General features: G+C 37.2%; 2 protein-coding genes across 4 annotated transcripts in view; one reads left to right on the forward strand and one right to left on the reverse strand.

Annotated features, from left to right (window-relative positions):
- The first annotated feature begins 25 nt into the window (after positions 1-25).
- LOC140162941 (protein FAM136A-like) lies at positions 26-6,334 on the forward strand. The gene is made up of 3 exons (XM_072186255.1): positions 26-161; positions 2,115-2,255; positions 3,566-6,334. Exons 1-3 carry the CDS (start codon positions 54-56, stop codon positions 3,758-3,760), a joined length of 444 nt encoding a protein of 147 aa, XP_072042356.1. The 5' UTR covers positions 26-53; the 3' UTR covers positions 3,761-6,334.
- Positions 6,335-15,958: 9,624 nt separating this feature from the next.
- Positions 15,959-18,733, reverse strand: part of LOC140162942 (uncharacterized) — a 179,397-nt gene continuing 176,622 nt past the window's right edge. For all 3 annotated transcript variants that reach the window (XM_072186259.1, XM_072186258.1, XM_072186256.1), the window contains one exon: positions 15,959-18,401. In XM_072186259.1, coding sequence (XP_072042360.1) covers positions 17,989-18,401 — 413 coding nt within the window. In that variant the 3' untranslated portion in view covers positions 15,959-17,988. The remainder of the gene's footprint in view (positions 18,402-18,733) is intronic.

An 18,733-nucleotide genomic window follows, 5' to 3' on the forward strand; every position in this document is an offset into this window, starting at 1 on the left:
AAGTGAGGTCATTCGAGGTCGGGGAAGCCCTTTCTAAAAATAGAAATTTCAGCATGGCGGAGGGTTTGCCAGCAGCGGTTGCAGCATGCAGGGAAAAAGTAGATCAAGGAGTCACTGATATGGTGACACAACTTGATAAAGACGTGTTTAGAAAAATGCAGGTAATGTGTGATGAGTAGGTTTTAGAAATCGAGTCGGTAAAACGCGAAAACGTAGCAAATTGCAAGGGTGGTGAATTCGGCACCGTAACTTAAGCTTACATAAAAAAGTTAATTAAACAATAATATTTATGTGAATGTGTATGCCATAAACTAAAGAGATACAGACTATTAACATCAACAGTCCAAATTCTCATCATACTGTGAATTCTCGCACTGTCATGACATGACTGTAGTAGACTTCAAACAGAATGATCATTAGACGTTCGCCTTTCGTATCTCTTTCCTTGTTGGAAAGGTATAACGTTGAGGAGATAGGAACATGTACGAAGATCCGGGACCTACTCTGCCATGTTTGGCTGAGTAACGGTACATGAACACAGTCTTTTGTGCCTATGTAAATTAGTCATTGTGTAAAGCTGTGTTTATACCCATGGGTTACTCATCATCAGACTGAGTCATTGTCGCTAACTACGACGTTGACCGACATAGGGATTCAATATAGGCCTACGTGTCGCTTTCGAAAAACAGCGAATCATGCGCATGCTCAGCAGGCAAATACGACGGCGATTTAGTGCACTGATCATGCGTGCGATTCAGGTTTCTGCAAAAGCGATTGAGTATAAATGCATCTTTAGAAATGACCGCGATTGTGTGTTCTCAAGTGGGTTTTATCATGTTAATTAGTGACCTGACACACATTTGTATTGGTTCGATCAAGCATTGAAATGCTGTCACTTTTTGTATTGGATCGTTCAAGCATCTCCAACAAATTTTTCAATGTAAGTGCCTCTGGCCCTAGTAGAAGTAAAAAACGGATACTATGGCCAGAGTTCTAGGGCTAATGATCATGAAGACATGATGACACTGATGTAGACCTACATTATGTAAAACAAAATGATGGCACACCTGCAATTTAAATGCGCGCAACCCACACAAGTTAGCGACTTGCGGAAAACCGCCCTGCTGACTAAACATTCAGAAGGTTCAGAAGGACTGTTCACTTGTCAGTGTTGAGGGGCTAATTCGAACATGACATGCATACTTGCTCGAGAAATCTAGCCAAGAATTTGCTCACCGATAGCTTCACATTCTAGGCTAGAGAGTAGAGACCATTGCATTCAAAATCTATTCGGATTCACTGAAGCATGACACCGTGTAAAGCAATGGAAGGTCGGAAGTAAACACAGCCGATTGATCACTAGGCGATTGCATCAAAGATGTTGCTAAAAATAAAATTACACTTCAGCAAAATTTTAGACTGTCTAAAATATATCTTGCTCACAAAATACAGTTGACTCATCGAAATAACTTTCATCCAAATTTCTACATTAACAGAATAAATAACCTCCGGTGCAAAAAATTGCACCGCTGTCCGACCAAAGAATGATAGCAAAGCACTCTAGCATCAAATGAGTACTATTGTGTGCAAATTCGAAGCTAGAGTTCTCGAGTAACTGATTACGTCTAAAGCGGGTCAGTCTTATTTTTAAAGACTTGTGGATCGCAGCATTTGAATATCAGTTTATCATATAAAAACACAAATATTGTGTAATTCTGCTATATGGAATATTGGCATTTCCAGCTACGTTTGAGTCAAAGGTTAAAACCCCAAGCGAGATTGCCAGAAAACAGTTTAATGTCCGGTTATATTATACCACTCTTGCTGAGCAAGTACAAAACAAGTTCATGAATGTAAATTCATAGTTCTCCTCTCTTACTACTCATCCAACAGAATATGGTAACATGCGTTGCAAAATATATCACCACTGATCTACCGAAAAACCATAAGTTGGGATTTCAGTCTTCAATGTGTATAACTATTAACTATTGTGTTAAAATTCATGTTGAGGATTGCGAGGAAGTTCCTCGAAAGCTCCTGGTAAGTGAATAGTGTTCAAGTCTACATGTGTAATTCTAAATTGACTTTTGTTTCCATGTTGTTTTGATTCCCAGATCAAAATGTACCAATGCAGTGCCAAATGCTGTGAGAACCAACAGTCTAGTATGGAGGCAGTCCAGTCATGCGTGCAGAATTGTCAACGACCAGTTGCATCAGCTCAGGAATATATGCAAAAAGAACTAGAAGATTTTATGGTAAGATTGATTAGCAATGCCACACAGAGTCTTAGCTAGAAATTCAGGTTTGCCCGTCATTTGAATAAATTTGCCTGTCCCAATTTCACCTTTAAAACATTTACCAGACTTCTTCAGCCCATTGGGGGTTCAAAGAGTTCAAATATGTGCTGCTATAGCCTTGTTTTGCAAACCTGGTCTACTAAAATGGTCAATAGCAGTAGCGTACCGTGGCCACCCCAACCCTGGGGGGCTGAAGAAAATTCAATTTTGCCGCCCCTTCCTCAACAGCCAGAAAAGGTTGGCCCAATTTTTTTCTCGGTCATTTGAAAAAGTGAAGAGCAAAAAAAAAAAAAAAAAAAAGGGGGTTTCAGGCACTCACGCCCTAAAAGCAGCACATTTTCATGTATAGTACCATTTTTTCAAAAAATGTTATGCTTTATCAAATTTTTCTGCCCCGTTTTTATTTACTAATTCGTTTTGCAGCCCCCTTCGTTTTTGCCACCCCTGTTTTTGCCGCCCCTTCTTCTTCCGCCGTCCCTTCATTTTGACCGCCCCTGCTTTTTACCCCAGGGGCTGGCCCAAAGCACCCCCAAAATATGCGCATGAAAAGACTTTCTAAACACCTACCAATTATAATGTAGCATCTGTCAAAGCCATTAATTTTGCCCGTCCCAGGAGCAAACTCCCCGTCTAAAATGATGGCCAGACGGGTGGCTAGCTAAGACACTGATGCCACAGGTACTACTAGTGCCGTACTATTACGCTGCCTTTCGTATTCGCCGAGAAGGACAATTTCGACCTCCTTGTTTGTTTACAAACAGAGAGGTAGACAAAGGGCCTGTCAAAACTGTTCGGCTTGTCCAAATACTCAAGTATCAAAAGGATGGTCCACAATAGAGTGATTCACGCAACATGAATAGGGGATTAAAAAACTGTGAAGTAGGACCATGTGAATCCAGTACTCTACCATCTGAGCTATCATCCAGCTCTTTGATCGATTGGACTGTTATCCAAATTGCCCATCTTTGCTTGGGGCACTGCAGCCATGAAACAGTGTTGTGTGGCCGGGCATCCAGTCACATAGATTATAGGCCTTTCTGACTATTTTGTCAAAATTTCTCTCCCAGAAAATCACCTTGCCCCTGCCTCGGCCCCCACCCATCTTTGCAAAAACCCTGGCTAAGCCACTGCAAGTATCATGCCCACATTAAGTTTCAACATGGGAATTGACAGTATGTACTTTTTTTTAATTTATAAATCTTACAAGGTCACCTGAAGTAACTTTTTCAATCTTTCCTTCCATTTTGTCTTTTGTTTTACCCAATCAGGAAAGATTACAACGTTGCAGCCTGCAGTGCCAGGACGACGTCAAGGACAAACTATCACCGTCCACACCAAGCAATGAAATTGAAAAGATTAAATCAAGACTAGAGACCTGTCTTGTACAATGTGGAGAAAGACATACAGCCCTTCTACCAGGGATGACCAAGAGAATGAAGTCAAATCTAGCCCAATTCAAGTAATACTGTAAAGCGTCATATTTTTGCAAAATTTATTGAACTGTTTGAAGCAGTTTTACGGTTGCTTATATTTGCAATTACAAACAGTTACACATATAAGCCATTGGGTAAAATATTTTCACTGGCTGTTTTTTTGGCAGTTCAGAAAATTTACCGCAAAAAGTGCGAAATAAAACCTAGCGAAAATTTTCCGCTATACAGTATCTATGCAAGGTTGGAGTATTCACAGTTAGCCACCACAGCAGACTGTATTGCCTACCCATGATGCAATGTAAGGTGCTGAATAATGCATAGAAACTTGCTATACTTTGGTTGCTAAATAGGATGGTAAATTTTTTTAATGAACATAAACAAAGTCCATATAGGGTCTATACCTATTTATCAGTGCGTAGCCTTCCTCAACCAAGCTGCAGCTTACAGCAGCCATATTTAAGCTTCCAAAGCTGGGGATAGCTGCACACCAGACAGGGTCTAATTCTGCATAAAACCGGCAAGCGTTATTTCTATAGATCTGCTGCGCATTCAAATTGCATTGTATTGCATCGTAATTTCATTTGTGTCTATGCTAATTATGTTTACACAACATGAACTCACATGTTTTCAAGCAAATTCGCCCGATAATAGGTGATCAAAAGCGATCGGAATGTTACAAAAGTACAGATCGCATTCAGCTTACTTCATATGAGATGATCTTTGGAAAAATACGGCATAATTTGTCTTGGTGTTTGCGGAATGCCATGCAGTAAAATATTTTACGTTGCGGCAATTCATGATTGACAACTAACAATCGGCGTGTCCTTCGTATCCTCCACTGTCAATTTCTTATCCACTCACTAATCCTCACAACAGCTTTGTGTTGATTACGTAATGTGTGGAGGCAAATTGCAATAAGTACAATGAAATAATGAGTAGGGCGGGCTCCGAGGCGGGTTTCTTCTTCATCTTACGTAACAGTATTGTTCTCCAAAAAAACCCGGAAGCTTGTCGTTTGGAGCTCTAGCTGAAATACAGCAAGATAATGTAAGATAGTAAATGTAAACCTGTATTTTAGCTAGAGTATCTCGAGCTACTGCACACTGGTATAATGAAAGACAGAGATATAAAGAATTTATTGCATCTGACGTCATCTGTCAATCAAACTTGAGCACGGTTTGTTTGACGATGACTTGCTGAACGTGGAGGTATAAACGGGCGCCTTATTGTTAATTTTGCACTTTCAAACATGCAAACCATCTCAAAAGTTAGGTCTTTATAGTAGGAAACTTTCTTTGGCAAATGCCTAGAAAAGCTGCTTTTTGCCTTGTGAAAGTACGTAATTTTTCACCATTTGCTGCTGTTCCTTTTCTCCGATCAGCACCAGATAGATCGGTCTTCCTTTTACGCGCTATTAACCTGTGTTAACCAATCAAGGATCGTAATTGACAGTGACATCAGACGCGGTAAATTCTTTTTATCTCTGTCTTTAATTATATACCTATTTATTGCAGTGCAGCCTTCCTCAGCCAAGCTGCAGCTTAAGCAGCCAAGCTGGAGAAAGCTGCACACTGATAATTAGGTATCATTCCTGATGCATACCTCAGTTAAAGCAATTTTCTTTCAAATTATTACGTGTTATGCACTGGTTCACAATGCATTGTGGGAAAGCAAGTTACTCTGCTATTATTACCCACCTTCACCTGAAGCCACCCTAAAGGGATAATCAGCATATCCCAGAACACCCATAACTTTATAAATTTTTATAGATTTTGACATATTTTGGAACAAGTGTTATTGTACTATTAGATAGTGTGTGTCTGAGTCTCTTCTCAAGTTGAGAGTAACTTGAGTATATGTGTCCGTACATATTAAAACGATGCACTTGTCGGCTGCTACATGTGTCTCATTTCACATAATAGCTAGGAATAAATACCAGATTCATCTCAAGGGGAGGTCACTTCAAATCATCCGCAAGTCACATGGATTAGGCATACAGAGAAAATTCCATAACCATGTGACTAAAGGGATATTTTGAAGTGACCTTCACTTGAGATGAGTTTGGTATTTATTCCTAGCTATCGTTTGAAATGAGATACATGTAGCAGCCGACAAGTGCATCGTTTTGATATGGATGGATACATATGTGTATATTTCACAGTAGCAGTTTTGAAGTGTGGGCATTAACCTAATCCTGTGGGGCATAACCCACTTGTAGAAGGGCAGTTTGGCCATATATAGACAAACTGCTATTTCTAGCTTGCGCACCAGTGTATATGCACTGTATATGCACTGGTGCGCAAGCTAGAAATGCAAAACTAATCAGTGCTTTTGGGTGATACTGACAGCCTCACACTTAACCCCATCAAAATGCAGATATTTGTATCAGATGAAAGATCATATTTTACAGTGAAATTTTTAGACCTGATATATGTTTCGTTTAGGTGGTATGAACAAAGACATAGTAGTCTGGTGATGTACCAAACCAGAAGTAAGATGTATTGTGCTATGGGCTAGGCTACTGTGGTACACAATTTTGATTTCAGTCCAAACCACTGGCGGAATAATGAACTCAAAGCATGAAATGAGAATGTTTGGGTGAGGGGCCTCAAAAGTGAGGAACAAAAAATCGGACCACTCACCTTTAACATGAAGATGGATAAAATCACACATTCAAGGTTGTATGGCAAGAAGGCCCTATCTGCAATCGCTGCCAGATGTCATGTTTTAGATTGTGTACAATATAGAATGCAGGAATTATCCAAATGTCTATGAGGCAGCTATTGCCTGTAGGGCCTTCTGGCACTTAACCCTCAACATGTACTTTTACATTTGCACAAGCGAGACTGTTAAATTTGGACACAGTGGTCAACATATGAGGGCAGTCAACGCTGGAGATAGCCACTAACCAGGATGGAAAGAGTTGTATTTTGCAATGTTTTTATGAAATAAGCACAAGCTGTTCTCTTTTGTAGTGTGACATCAAAATTCATTGTTGTCAAGTCAACTGATTCATACTAACAAAGTTCTGAACCACATTCAAAATGATCACAAAACAAACTCAATGGGTTGCTAACAGAGTGTGAACAAGTAAACTAAGGCATGATATATTCACTACAACAGCGAATTATGATCCAGTTTATTTATTTACGCTATCATGGATCTTTTGCTGAATCACGTTTTGTACAGGAAATACCTGATTGCCCCTTTGTCCTCTGTATGGTGTGAAGTGCGTTTTTATACATAGTGTGCTGAAGTTATTACAAGGTATCATATTGAACCCTTACTCTATAATTAAAGACAGAATTAAAAAGACTAACTTGCGTCTGACATCATCTGTCAATCAAACTCAGGCACAGTTTGTTTACAAGTGTTGTGATGATGAGTTGCTGAAGGCCGTGGTAAAAATAGGGCACCTCATCATCTCTGCGATTCCTTTTCTCCGATCGGCACCAGATGAATCAATCTTCCTTTTACACGGTATTAACCAATTACGGGTTGTAGGGAGTTTGCTTGATAGTGACATCAGCTGCAAACGAGTCTTTTTAATTCTGTCTTTAATTATAATACCTGCACTGGGCTAATCCAGTTGAAATCCATACACCCCCTGTGGAAGATATTTCCTTAATCTTCCATACAAAGAGTGTGAATTTCAAATAGGTTATCTGATGAATGTGTGACTCCATTTGATATTCACACTCCCTGTGTGGGAGATTAAGGTCATGTCTTTCAGAGACACTGTATGGATTTCAACTAGAATAGCCATTTATTATTTCAGTATAATTTTTTTCAACACATGCTGCAAATCTCCTGGGATGTTAACCCTATGGACACTACCTCCCAAATTATCATCAGGCTCTAAGAAGTAGTTTGATTGGTTATAAAGAGGGCTATGTCATATACTGAGCCAATCAGAGATATGGTAAGAATAGTCAGTAGTGCTGAAGGGGAGTAGACTTCAAAATACTAAGAGATCTAAAACCTCTATTTTGATTGGTTACTCAGATGATTATATCATGTAATTAACCAATCAGGGGCAATGTAACAAAGGCAGTAGTGTCCATGCCTTAAGCTGCTCAATAGCACCACAGTAATCCCAAACCTCCTACTATAAAGTATAATTGATTGATGTGATACATTGTATAATGTAGATGTAATTTACCGTAATTAAATCTAAATTTGGAAATCATGTTCATTGCTAGAAAGTATAGAAATGTTATTGATCTGGATTGTCAATTAAGGGGGTACTACACCCCTGCCAAATTTTGTGCCTATTTTTGCACTTTTCTCAAAAATTATAGCGCATTAGTGACAGGTAAGATATGTATATTATAGGGGCAAGGACTACAACTACTGCACTGGAAATTTTATTTCAGCTCAGACAACAGTTGTGGAGTTACAGTCAAAAATGAGGGAAAACCAATATTTGATCAATAAATCAATAACTACTTGCCTTGAGTTACTGAATTGTCAGTGCAGTAGTTCTTGCCCCTATCATATACTTGTCACCAAATGCGCTATAATTTTGAAAAAATGCAAAAAAATAGGCACAAAATTGGCCTAGGGGTGTAGTACCCCTTAAATCTGTTTGATGGGATTTCAATTCATCAAATCCAATTTTAGGATGCACAGAGATGAAGAAAAATATGTCTTGCCAAATATTTTTGACCAGTATCTAGCGCCACCAATGGTAGCAACTTTAAGAAAGAAGAAGCAAGGTTGCCAGTCTGATGAAGCAGGGACTGTCTTTTGGAATTTGGTAGAGAGCATTAAATAGCTTTTCTGGAGCCTTCAAGGAGAGCTGTTTAGAGCATTTACAATAGAATATAATGAGAAAATGGTCAACCAAGGAGAGCTAAAAATCCCTCTTCTATATCAGATTTAAGGAGAGCAGTAGAGTGTGATTGCTCTCACTCTCCTCAAAAAGAAGTCCCTGATGAAGTACTGCATGAAACTGTGACAAGGAATGATTAAAGAGTTTAACACTACACTATTTTCGCTCACCTAGAACGTTTTCGCTAGGTCGACTACCGTTTTCAGCAGATAGTCATACCATCATTCACATGACATCACCAAAAAGGACTATCCTGATTGTAGACAAGATATCATAACAGCATCACCATCTGCTGAAGATGCTAGTGGACCTAGCGATAATGTTCCAGATGAGCGAAAACTTATTTGTTTTCATGTTTTATTACAAGTTATTACTCAATTTTCTGAGTATCAGTTGGTGCTGAAAAAATCAGGAAATCACTGTGTACTGAATAACCCTAATTATGTTATTAATGTGTTTCATAAAAGGGTAAATCAATATCTTGGTGAAATTCAATGTTTTCTAACGCTGGGTTATTCCTGTTGATATCCATACACCCCCTGTGGAAGACATGTCTTTAATCTCCCTAGAGAGGGTGTAGATTTCAAATGAAGTATTCAATCTGGATAAAACCCAGCTAATTCAAAAGCCTTTACCCACTTTGTGCAGTGCCATCCTATTGTGTCCGCCATATCTCAATAAGGCTAATTGAGGTAATCCCATGGACGAAAGAGAAACAGACCGCGTACCATCAGTCAAAGTCCCCATGTATTGTATGCTACCAGTTCTCGCATATTCATGAGGGCCGATTGTTCGATCGTGCTGTGTCTAACAATCACGCCAGCGCCGGCGTGCTGCCAGCGATATCTGGCGATAGGCGTTGCGTGCATTCGCGACACGCAATAGACCATAAAATACGCGATAATTGCGTAGCAGTCTCGCCTGTCGCATTTCATGGAACAATCGGCCCTCATTATCGGATGAGGCGGAGACTTTGACTGGTGGTACGCGCTCTGTCTTATCTTACTCCTCTGTGGGTAATCCCATTTGAAATTCACAGTCCCTGTGTGGGAGATTAGCGTGTCTGCCATACAGCATGTATGGATTTCAACTGGAATAGACCATTTTTATTAGCTGTACAAACATTTTACATTTATTATTGAGTTGCAGAGCAGCTACAGACATTTCATTTTTCATGGGTTCACTAATTTTCTATTCATCAGCATGTACATACCGGTAAGTATACAGGGAGGTTATTTTGAGGTATATGGTTTAAAAATATGTGTTATATGTTTAGGCGACGGAAAAAACAAACCAGATTTATAGGCCTGACCGATCCAGATTTTGCATTTTTTAAGCTATGCTAAAATCATATAAAATCTGCTATTTTGTGGCCAAATTGATTGATTTTGACTGAAAATTTATGGGGAAAAACCCCAGATTTATGGGCCTGACCGATCCAGATTTTGCGAGAATTTATAAGCTATGCTAAAATCATATAAAATCGGCCATTTTTTGGCCAAAATTGGGGGAAAAGCCCAACCGACCAACCTATTTGAAGTCAGTCCGCCGGTAAAATATGTTGTTTTTTCATCGCCTTATGCACCTTTGCATATTTTGAGTCAATAATCATTTTATAAAATAACAATCTGTGATAATGGTGTGATATTTACAATTATTTTGCTGTATTTACAAATCTTTTAATTGAATAATAAAAAAGATAAATCATGTTTTGTTGTATTCTCTGTAGTTTTATCTCATAATTATTGCATTTGAAGGGTTGTACATAGCATCTCAATGGACCATTTCAAGATCGGCAAAGTTCGGAAAGCCACACTATTTATTTAGTAACCAAGGGGGTCAAAATGGTGGACAAGACATGTCATGAATTATGGTACCTTTTGCACAAAAATACAGCTTATTTAACCAATGTGAACATAGGTCATCGGTTTAAATATTTTCCTAGCATATATTGAGCCAACACCTCAGCTACTTGGTTTTTCACAATGATACTTATGGAAAGAAATGTTTTGTAATTTTTCGTTGGTTAATTTTGTTTTACAGAACGAAAACATATGCATCACCTCTTCCACAAATCAGTCTCTCACGCAAGACATACCACCACACGCTTGATTGCACATTGAGTATCTCAGGCAAAAGTACCTCTCTCATCCATAATTGACCATCGAAAGTTTATTGTGGTTATGATGCCTGTTACAAATTGGAACTTTGCAGTGTACATGATACTGAAGAGGTACTTTTTATGCACACGTGATCAGAATTATTTCATACTTCGGGTTTCATCGGAATGAAAAGGTCTATAAGGAAGAATGTCCCAATGGTATATTAGGGGGCAAAGATAAAATGTTCATTTTGGTCCAGTATGATCAGTGGCATTATGTATACCAAGCACATAATGGCCTTTTCGAGGGTTGAGAGCCAGAAAGCCTCATCACCTGCTCCCACAAAATGAGCATAAAGTCACCAGGGCACTATAGAAGATAGTCCATTAATCACAACAAAATTCAATAGAAAACGAAAGACATTGTGGAGGAATATGAATCAATTTAAGACTTCTACGCTACTCAAATTTCACTCACCGGAGCGCTTTCACCGGGTGGTGGCGCCCCCTTGGTTCCGTCATCGGAGGTGTTCCAATAACATCACCAGCAACAACAAATCTTCACAGCAATAACATCCGCTGAAGATGCCGGTTGACCCGGTGAAAGCGCTCCAGTGAGTGAAATTTGAGTACCGTAGAAGTCTTAAATTGCTTCATATTTACGTTTACCACTACGTATGAACATACATCATTATATTGTGGAGGAAATATAGATTTTTGAAGGCCTAAGCAAGGAGCCAACTAAATGCTCATTTGTGACAGCAGGTCATAGTGAGTTAAGGCTTTCTAGTTCTGGACCTTCAGTTTATCCATTGACCTGCTTCAAAAAATCAGGACACATGTAAACCTAATGTAGCCTTTTTGAAGTATGGCAGGCACAAAAGGAGAGGGCATACTTTTGTTTGGGTAATCTTTTGTATGCTTCTCAGCTGAGTACGCCCTCTCCTTTTGTGCCCGCCGTACTTCAAAAAGGCTAATGCTGTTTGGTTTCAAAAGCTCTATACTACGAATTTGTGATTAGATGTAGTAAGAGCTTTTGAAACCATTTCTGCTTCATATAATGCAAAGAATAACATACAAAACTCTTCCCTTTTTTTTAGAAAACCCTGCAAATGGGACAAATTTATTGCTTCAAGATTCAGTATACAAAAACCATTAAGAAGTGCTGTCAAATCTGGTATATATAATAATAGTTTCAGCATTTTATTTATAGTACATAAGGGTATAATCAGACCTCAAACTTTTCCTCTTTTTAGCTGATTTCCTGTTTTTTATTCCAGAAATTTACGCATTATTTGTTATTTTCAGCCCAATTTGAGCTTTCTTAGCATGATTTTGCACTATTTTCCTCTTTTTTAAAGCATTTTCCTCTTTTCTGACAAATGGTCAGTTTCAGGTCTGAACCTTTGCTTGGTCAAATTTTAACAATTTTTTGGAATAAGAATATATATGGCTCAACAACACAATGCAGGATCTTGAAAACTGCAATTATTGTATCAGTCCTTCAAGGCCCTTGACCAGGATTTGAACCTAGGACCTTTGAGTAATCTAGCCAGTGCTCTGATCAACTGAGCAATCATGTCATGAAAGTACCCCTTTCCCCTTCGCTGCATGCTGCTAGAGAGTGAAGAAATGTGATTTGGAATATTTTGGCCTAAATAGGTAATATTTATAATTATGCTTCAATGCTACAAGCTTTTTTGATAGCTCAGTTGGTAGTTGGTAAGAGCACTGGCTAGATTCTCAAGAGTCCCATGTTCAAATCAAGGGGCGCATTTCGCTAACATTTACAATGCATCAAAAGTCCTACACATTGTAAGTCCCAAAGCAATCATAATGCTTCCATATGATTTATGATAAGTGGACTTGCGATCAGTTTAATTTGATGCATTGTAAATGATAGTGAAATGCGGCCGGCCCAGGATATATCAAAATTTTAGCAAAGTATGGCAACATACTTTCAACTATAACTTCATAAAAGTAGAATTTTCTTATTTCTAGTCCAAGAAACAGTACTCACTGTGGACGTTTTGGAGTCTACCAGACGCCTTTTTCTACACTATTGTTGTTGTGACGTTCTTCTGTTTACCACTGATGCTGATGGTTGCTTCATGTACAGTGTGAAGTTCATAAGATCATCACAACAACAATAGTGTAGAAAAAGGCGCCTGGTAGACTCCGAAACGTCCACAGTGAGTACTGTTTCTTGGACTAGAAATAAGAAAATTCTACTATTATGTTTCATAACAGTCCTGATGAACATGTTCAGTAACTGTAACTTCACTAATATATATTTGCTCAACAGACACGATTGACCCCTCTTTTTATAGGGAAATATGTTATCTTTCTAGTCCTTACAATTTTAGATTAAGATTTAAAAATTCCAAAATTTTATGATCATATCTAGTTAAGACATTAATTAAGTAATGTTGTAAAAACTATCAATGCTTTTAACAAATAAAAAAAAATAACAGTATAAAACTTTCATTCATACACAACCTAGAGAAACGGAAAATACAACAAGATTTTTTCCATGTCATTTTAACTTGATTAAAACCAATTTCCAATTGGACCATTCCAATTGAAATCTACACACCCCCTGTGGAAGACATAACCTAAATATCCCACACAGGGAGTGTAGATAAATAGAGTCACCCATTCAGGTAGCCCCATTTAAAATTCACACTCCCTGTGTGGCAGATTACGGTCATGTCTTCCATAGGGGGTGTATGGATTTCAAATGGAATAGCCCATTGGCATATATTCTCATGTAAATTGACATTTGGCACTGCTGCCTTTCTTACAGAGCCCATGATTGGTTAATTATATGATACAATCATCTGAGTACCCAATCAAAATAAAGCTTTTAGATCTCATAGCAATTTTAAGCTTTTGCTTTCAACCACACTGAATATTCTTAGCATATCTCTGATTGGCTCAATACACATTATAGCTCTCTTTGTAACCAATCAAAATGGTTGTTAGAGACCAATAATTCACATGTGGTTAATTCATTCCAATTCCTTAAATCTTTCTTACAAATAGGTTACCATACTATATTTATGTATAATTGTATGGCCTTATCTGAGTTGCTATCAATTGCCTTTATAGCATATATTGTACGTTATATTTTTAAAAAGGCATTATATATTTGTGAAATTGTATCATGTTATATTATTATTTGCAGTGGTGACACAATTCCAAATTTTGATTACCTTAAGGGATCTGGAATGAGCGTTTCGACAGTATTTTTTGTGGGACATGAGAGCACATCAGACATATCGAATTGCATTCTGAATCTGAAGAATGTCTTTTTGATATCAAATAATTTTTATTTTGTGAAATTCACGATATAATACAAATTTTATGACAAATTATTAAAATTGGATATTTTTCACATTTTTGATATATAACAGTCCTCGAAGTAAATTTTATAAATCTAATAATATATTCTTAAAGTGTATGTAGCTGGGAGGAAAAGCCGACGATCAATTGAAAATTTTGACCTTTCATATTGAAGATATGGATTTTTTCCCAAAAGACCTAATTTTTTTGGTGTTTTGGGAAAAAAATCCATATCTGCAATCTGAAAAGGTCAAAATTTTCAATTGATCGTAACTTTTCATCCCACCTACATACACTTTAAAATAAATCATCAGAATTATAAAGTTTACTTAAAATACTAATAAATATAAAAAATATAAATAATTAATGATTTGACTTAAAATGATTATTAAATTACGAATTTTAAAAAATCAAAATTATTTGATATCAGAAGGACATTCTTCGTATTCAGAATGTAATTCGATATGCCTGATGCTCTAATGTCCCACAATAAATACTGTCCAAACGTTCATACCCACCCTTAATTTACCAGTAAATTATCAGTAATTTCACTCTGGTGTACCAAAACGTAATTCAAATTTCACAATATATTTGCTAAACGAATTAATCTGCAAGAGATTTTTTGTACATAAACATTATGTAGCCAGAGGTTTCCAGTGGTATAAAAATCTCAACTTTTTTGAGAAAAGTGGGGGATATGTTGCTGTGGATCACAAAATGCCCCTTTAAATAAAACAAAACTGCCAAGAGGTTACATGGGAAGTTGTTGCTTTAAACATGTTCAGCGGCCAATGACACATAGGACATTTTCCTGCCCAATTATTAAACAAACTGACCTATCAAAATCAAATGAAGAGTTCAAGTGCAAATGTGATATTCAGCTATTCAAATTGAAATCCACACTCCCCCTGTGGAAGATTATGGAAATATCTTTAACAGGGGGAGTATGAATTTCAAATGGAATGAACATATTAAGTAGCTCCATTTGAATTTCATACACCCTCTGAAAAGATTCAACCTGCATCTTCCATCAAGGGAGGATGAGTTTCAAATAGAATTAGTTAATGTGCTAACTTCCAGTTGAAATTCATACTCCCCCTGCGGAGGATATTTCCAATATCTTCCACAGGGGTAGTGTGGATTTCAACTGGAATGGCCCATTTGTGCTGCCTTGTGGTGTTAAAAAAATATTTTTATCAATATAGTAAATTATCTGTAACCCTTGTTTAGCCAGGGATCATACTATGCTTAAAACATAGTGGCCCTGGTAACATTAAAATACAGAAAACATGTTCAAAATATACAGAGCTTAAAAATACAAAATTAAACATTTCAGATAACATAAATATATACATCATTTTATAAAACCCAAGTATACATTGTACATTTACATTTAAATAACACAAACATTAACAAAATAAAGTAAAATAAGACCAAAAAAAAAAAAGAAGAAACATGTTTGCTTCCAGTAGCAGGTCTGAAAAGTGCAATGCTTAATGCGTTTTTTGATACAAAAAACTGTAATTTAAAAAAATTAAATTAAACAAGAAGAAAAACATATGCAAACAACACCACTTGTATCCTATTAACATTTATTAAGAAAATAAAGCTGAAATTGTATCAGAGTTGTTCCTGGTTGAACTGCTGATAGTAAATTATTGCTAGCTTGTTTTATTTCTTCTCAATACTTTACTAACACAGGATTACTTCAATACTCTACTCTAAACACATGTCAGTAACCAAGCAGTTGTCCAACTGACACAACAGCAAAATGCACTGACATGGAACACCTTCCTGGACCACATTCACAGCCCAACAGATTTCTTTTGCTGGGTTCCAACTATTCGCCTGTGAATGTGCTCCGGCAGCTGTTCCATGTCACTGCCTTTTACTGTTGTGTCAGTTGGCAACAGTCACTGACATGTGTTTAAGTAAAAATAATCTGTGTTAATTTGTTCATGTACAGGCGAATAACTGAAACCCAGCAAAAGAAATCTGTTGGGCTGTGAATGTGGTCCAGGAAGGTATTCCATGTCAGTGCATTTTGCTGTTGTGTTAGTTGGACAACTGTTTGGTTACTGACCAGTGTTTAGAGTAGAGTATTGAAGTAATCCTGTGTGCAATTTTTGTTCATTTTTTATAGAGAGGATTTTAAGATATGACCTTGTGAAAAATTATAAGTTTCTTTTTGAGGCCAGTTTATATTCAATGCTCTAATTTTTACTATCTATTTGATACCACTGGACAACCATTTACTTTAAACACAGATAGGTAATATCATTTGTTCAACTTATACGAGTGGATATTTATTAGTTGTAGATAAGATGACTAAAAATTTAAGAGTTTCACTTCAACACTACATTATTTTTCACTCACCTGGAACGCTTTTGCTAGGTCGTCTAGCCTCTTTAGCAGATGGTGATGCTGTGATGATATCTTGTCTACAATCGTCACAACATCGTAACATCTTAAAATGACTACCCCGATTGTAGACAAGACATCATCACAGCATTACCATCTGGCCAAGACGCTAGTCGACCGAGCAAAAGCATTCCATCCAGGTGAGCGAAAAATAGTGAAGAGTTGAAGTTAAACTCTTTAATCACTGGTACATATAACATTTTTTTTCTCATACCAAAAATATCATATGTAAGCAATATACAAAATATACATTTCTAATGGTCTTACACATGTGTACTTACTAAACCTAGTTTATATATCTATCTATATATTATTCAAGGGCAGATCCAGGATTGGGGGCCACTGGTCGAATTCCTCAACAAGTATCGTAACTATTTTTCATATAAATATATAATATCTAGAATCTAACTAAATATCTAGCAAGACTTCATAGCTTTTTATGCGCCAAGATGGTGAGCTTCCATATATTTTGCATAAATTTGCAGCTTTTACCTCTGCACATACAGCCCCCCTCCTGAATCTGCCCCAGAAGAATGAACATTATTACTTTTTTTTTACAAAATATAGTACTAAACATATGGACTAATTTAATTTAGCTCTGTTATAAATCATGCAGTAATCTTATATACATAACATGAAGCAACTACTTCTTTTACAGAAAGACTTTGATTTCAAAAACAATTTATATAGCCTTAAACAAACATACACAACAGCAACAAAGAAAAAAGCACTACAAGAAAACACTTTCAGCTCTCAAGCTCAGCTCTATAATAGCACTGCAGCACACTACACTACTAAAGCTTTTAAAAGTAAAAACTTTGAAACTTGTGTTATGAAATACTACCAAAAGAATTTTATTCACAAGTAGATAAGACTCAGAGAGGACAGACTCCATATGGCCCAATGTGTTATGCTATGGGATATCCACAATACTGCATTATCACACAAAAGGATCACCCCATCTTTGTCAGCTCACATTATTAATCATATTTCCTGGGTATAATATTCAAAAATGTATTCTGATTATGTTATTGATATTTTGATAGAATACAAATCCCCTTATTTTTTATTAAATTACACAAAAACTTGTGGTGACCAAATGAAATCCAATGAAAAATATTTCTTTAAACAAAAATCTTGTCTCTCTTGGACTCTTTGTGTAAAATTAGATTTCTCAGATGTAAAAAGTGTAAAAATGGCACATTTTACAGTGCCTGTTAGCTATTTAGGCACCACTGCGCCCCACAGTGCTCCACCCATCCAAAAAAGGCAACCTTTTCTGACGATAAGTGAAAATTTCAATGAATAAACCTGTGGCAGATATTTCCAAAATCTTCCACAGGGGTAGTGTGGATTTTAAATGGAATAGACCATTGTGTCATATTCAGATGGATTTAGTATTAATGTTAATAATTTCAAATGGAAATCAATATGAAAAATAGAAAAAAAAATCCCAGCTGGACTGAACTTTAAGGTGCAATTGGAATTGATATGACACTGGTATCGTCCACAGGAGGTGTGTGATTCTAAATGGAATAGCCCAAGGTGAATTGACCCTTAATGGAATTTACACAACCCCTCTGCATACGTCCCATCTCTTTGTAGTGCCCCTTGCACAGGTATAGTTGGCAACCTGCTGCATATAGCTGCTAAATCGAGCCCTGCATCCATGAAACCTTTAACGCAATTGTCTTTCAGCGTCAGAGCCTGCATAACGCTTCGACACGGTCCTATCGATGAATTTTGACCGAGCAGGCAGCTCGGGAAAGTTGATGCGCACATGAACTGTAGAGCCTTACGGTCGCAGCCTCGTTCTCGGTACAAGGTTCGCAAACTTGTCCCTGCGGTGCCGACCGATTCGAATCCGGCGACGCCTTGCGTGATGTAGTTCGGGAAAAAACTGGACAAATATGGAAGCTCATTATCTTGGCACATAATTGCTATGTAATCTTGGTAAAGTACACAACCGTCTGCAAAAAAAAAGAGAGAAGTGTGTGTTAATTTCAAATAAGTTAAGCTGGTACTACACCCTCTGATAAATTCTGTGACTAATTTTGCATTTTTCTCAAAAAATAACTACACACTGGTAACAAAAGTTATGTATATTATAGGGGCAAGGAATCCAATTACTTCACTGAAATTTCAGTGATTCAAGACAAGCGGTTCACTATATATGTAAAAGAAATGAGGTACATTCTAGCGGTACCTCTTCTTATTATAAATAACATACTGCTTGTCTTGAATCACTGAAATTCCAGTGTAGTAACTGGATTCCTTGCCCCTATAATATACATAACTTTTG

The sequence above is a fragment of the Amphiura filiformis genome, chromosome 10, assembly GCF_039555335.1.
Source record: "Amphiura filiformis chromosome 10, Afil_fr2py, whole genome shotgun sequence".
NCBI lineage: Eukaryota > Metazoa > Echinodermata > Ophiuroidea > Amphilepidida > Amphiuridae > Amphiura > Amphiura filiformis.

Coding starts and splice junctions, on each gene's coding strand:
- LOC140162941 (XM_072186255.1), top strand. CDS start 54: ATGGCGGAGGGTTTGCCAGCAGCGGTTGCAGCATGCAGGGAAAAAGTA. Junction 162..2,114: donor ACGTGTTTAGAAAAATGCAG/GTAATGTGTGAT, acceptor TTTGATTCCCAG/ATCAAAATGTACCAATGCAG. Junction 2,256..3,565: donor AAGAACTAGAAGATTTTATG/GTAAGATTGATT, acceptor TTACCCAATCAG/GAAAGATTACAACGTTGCAG.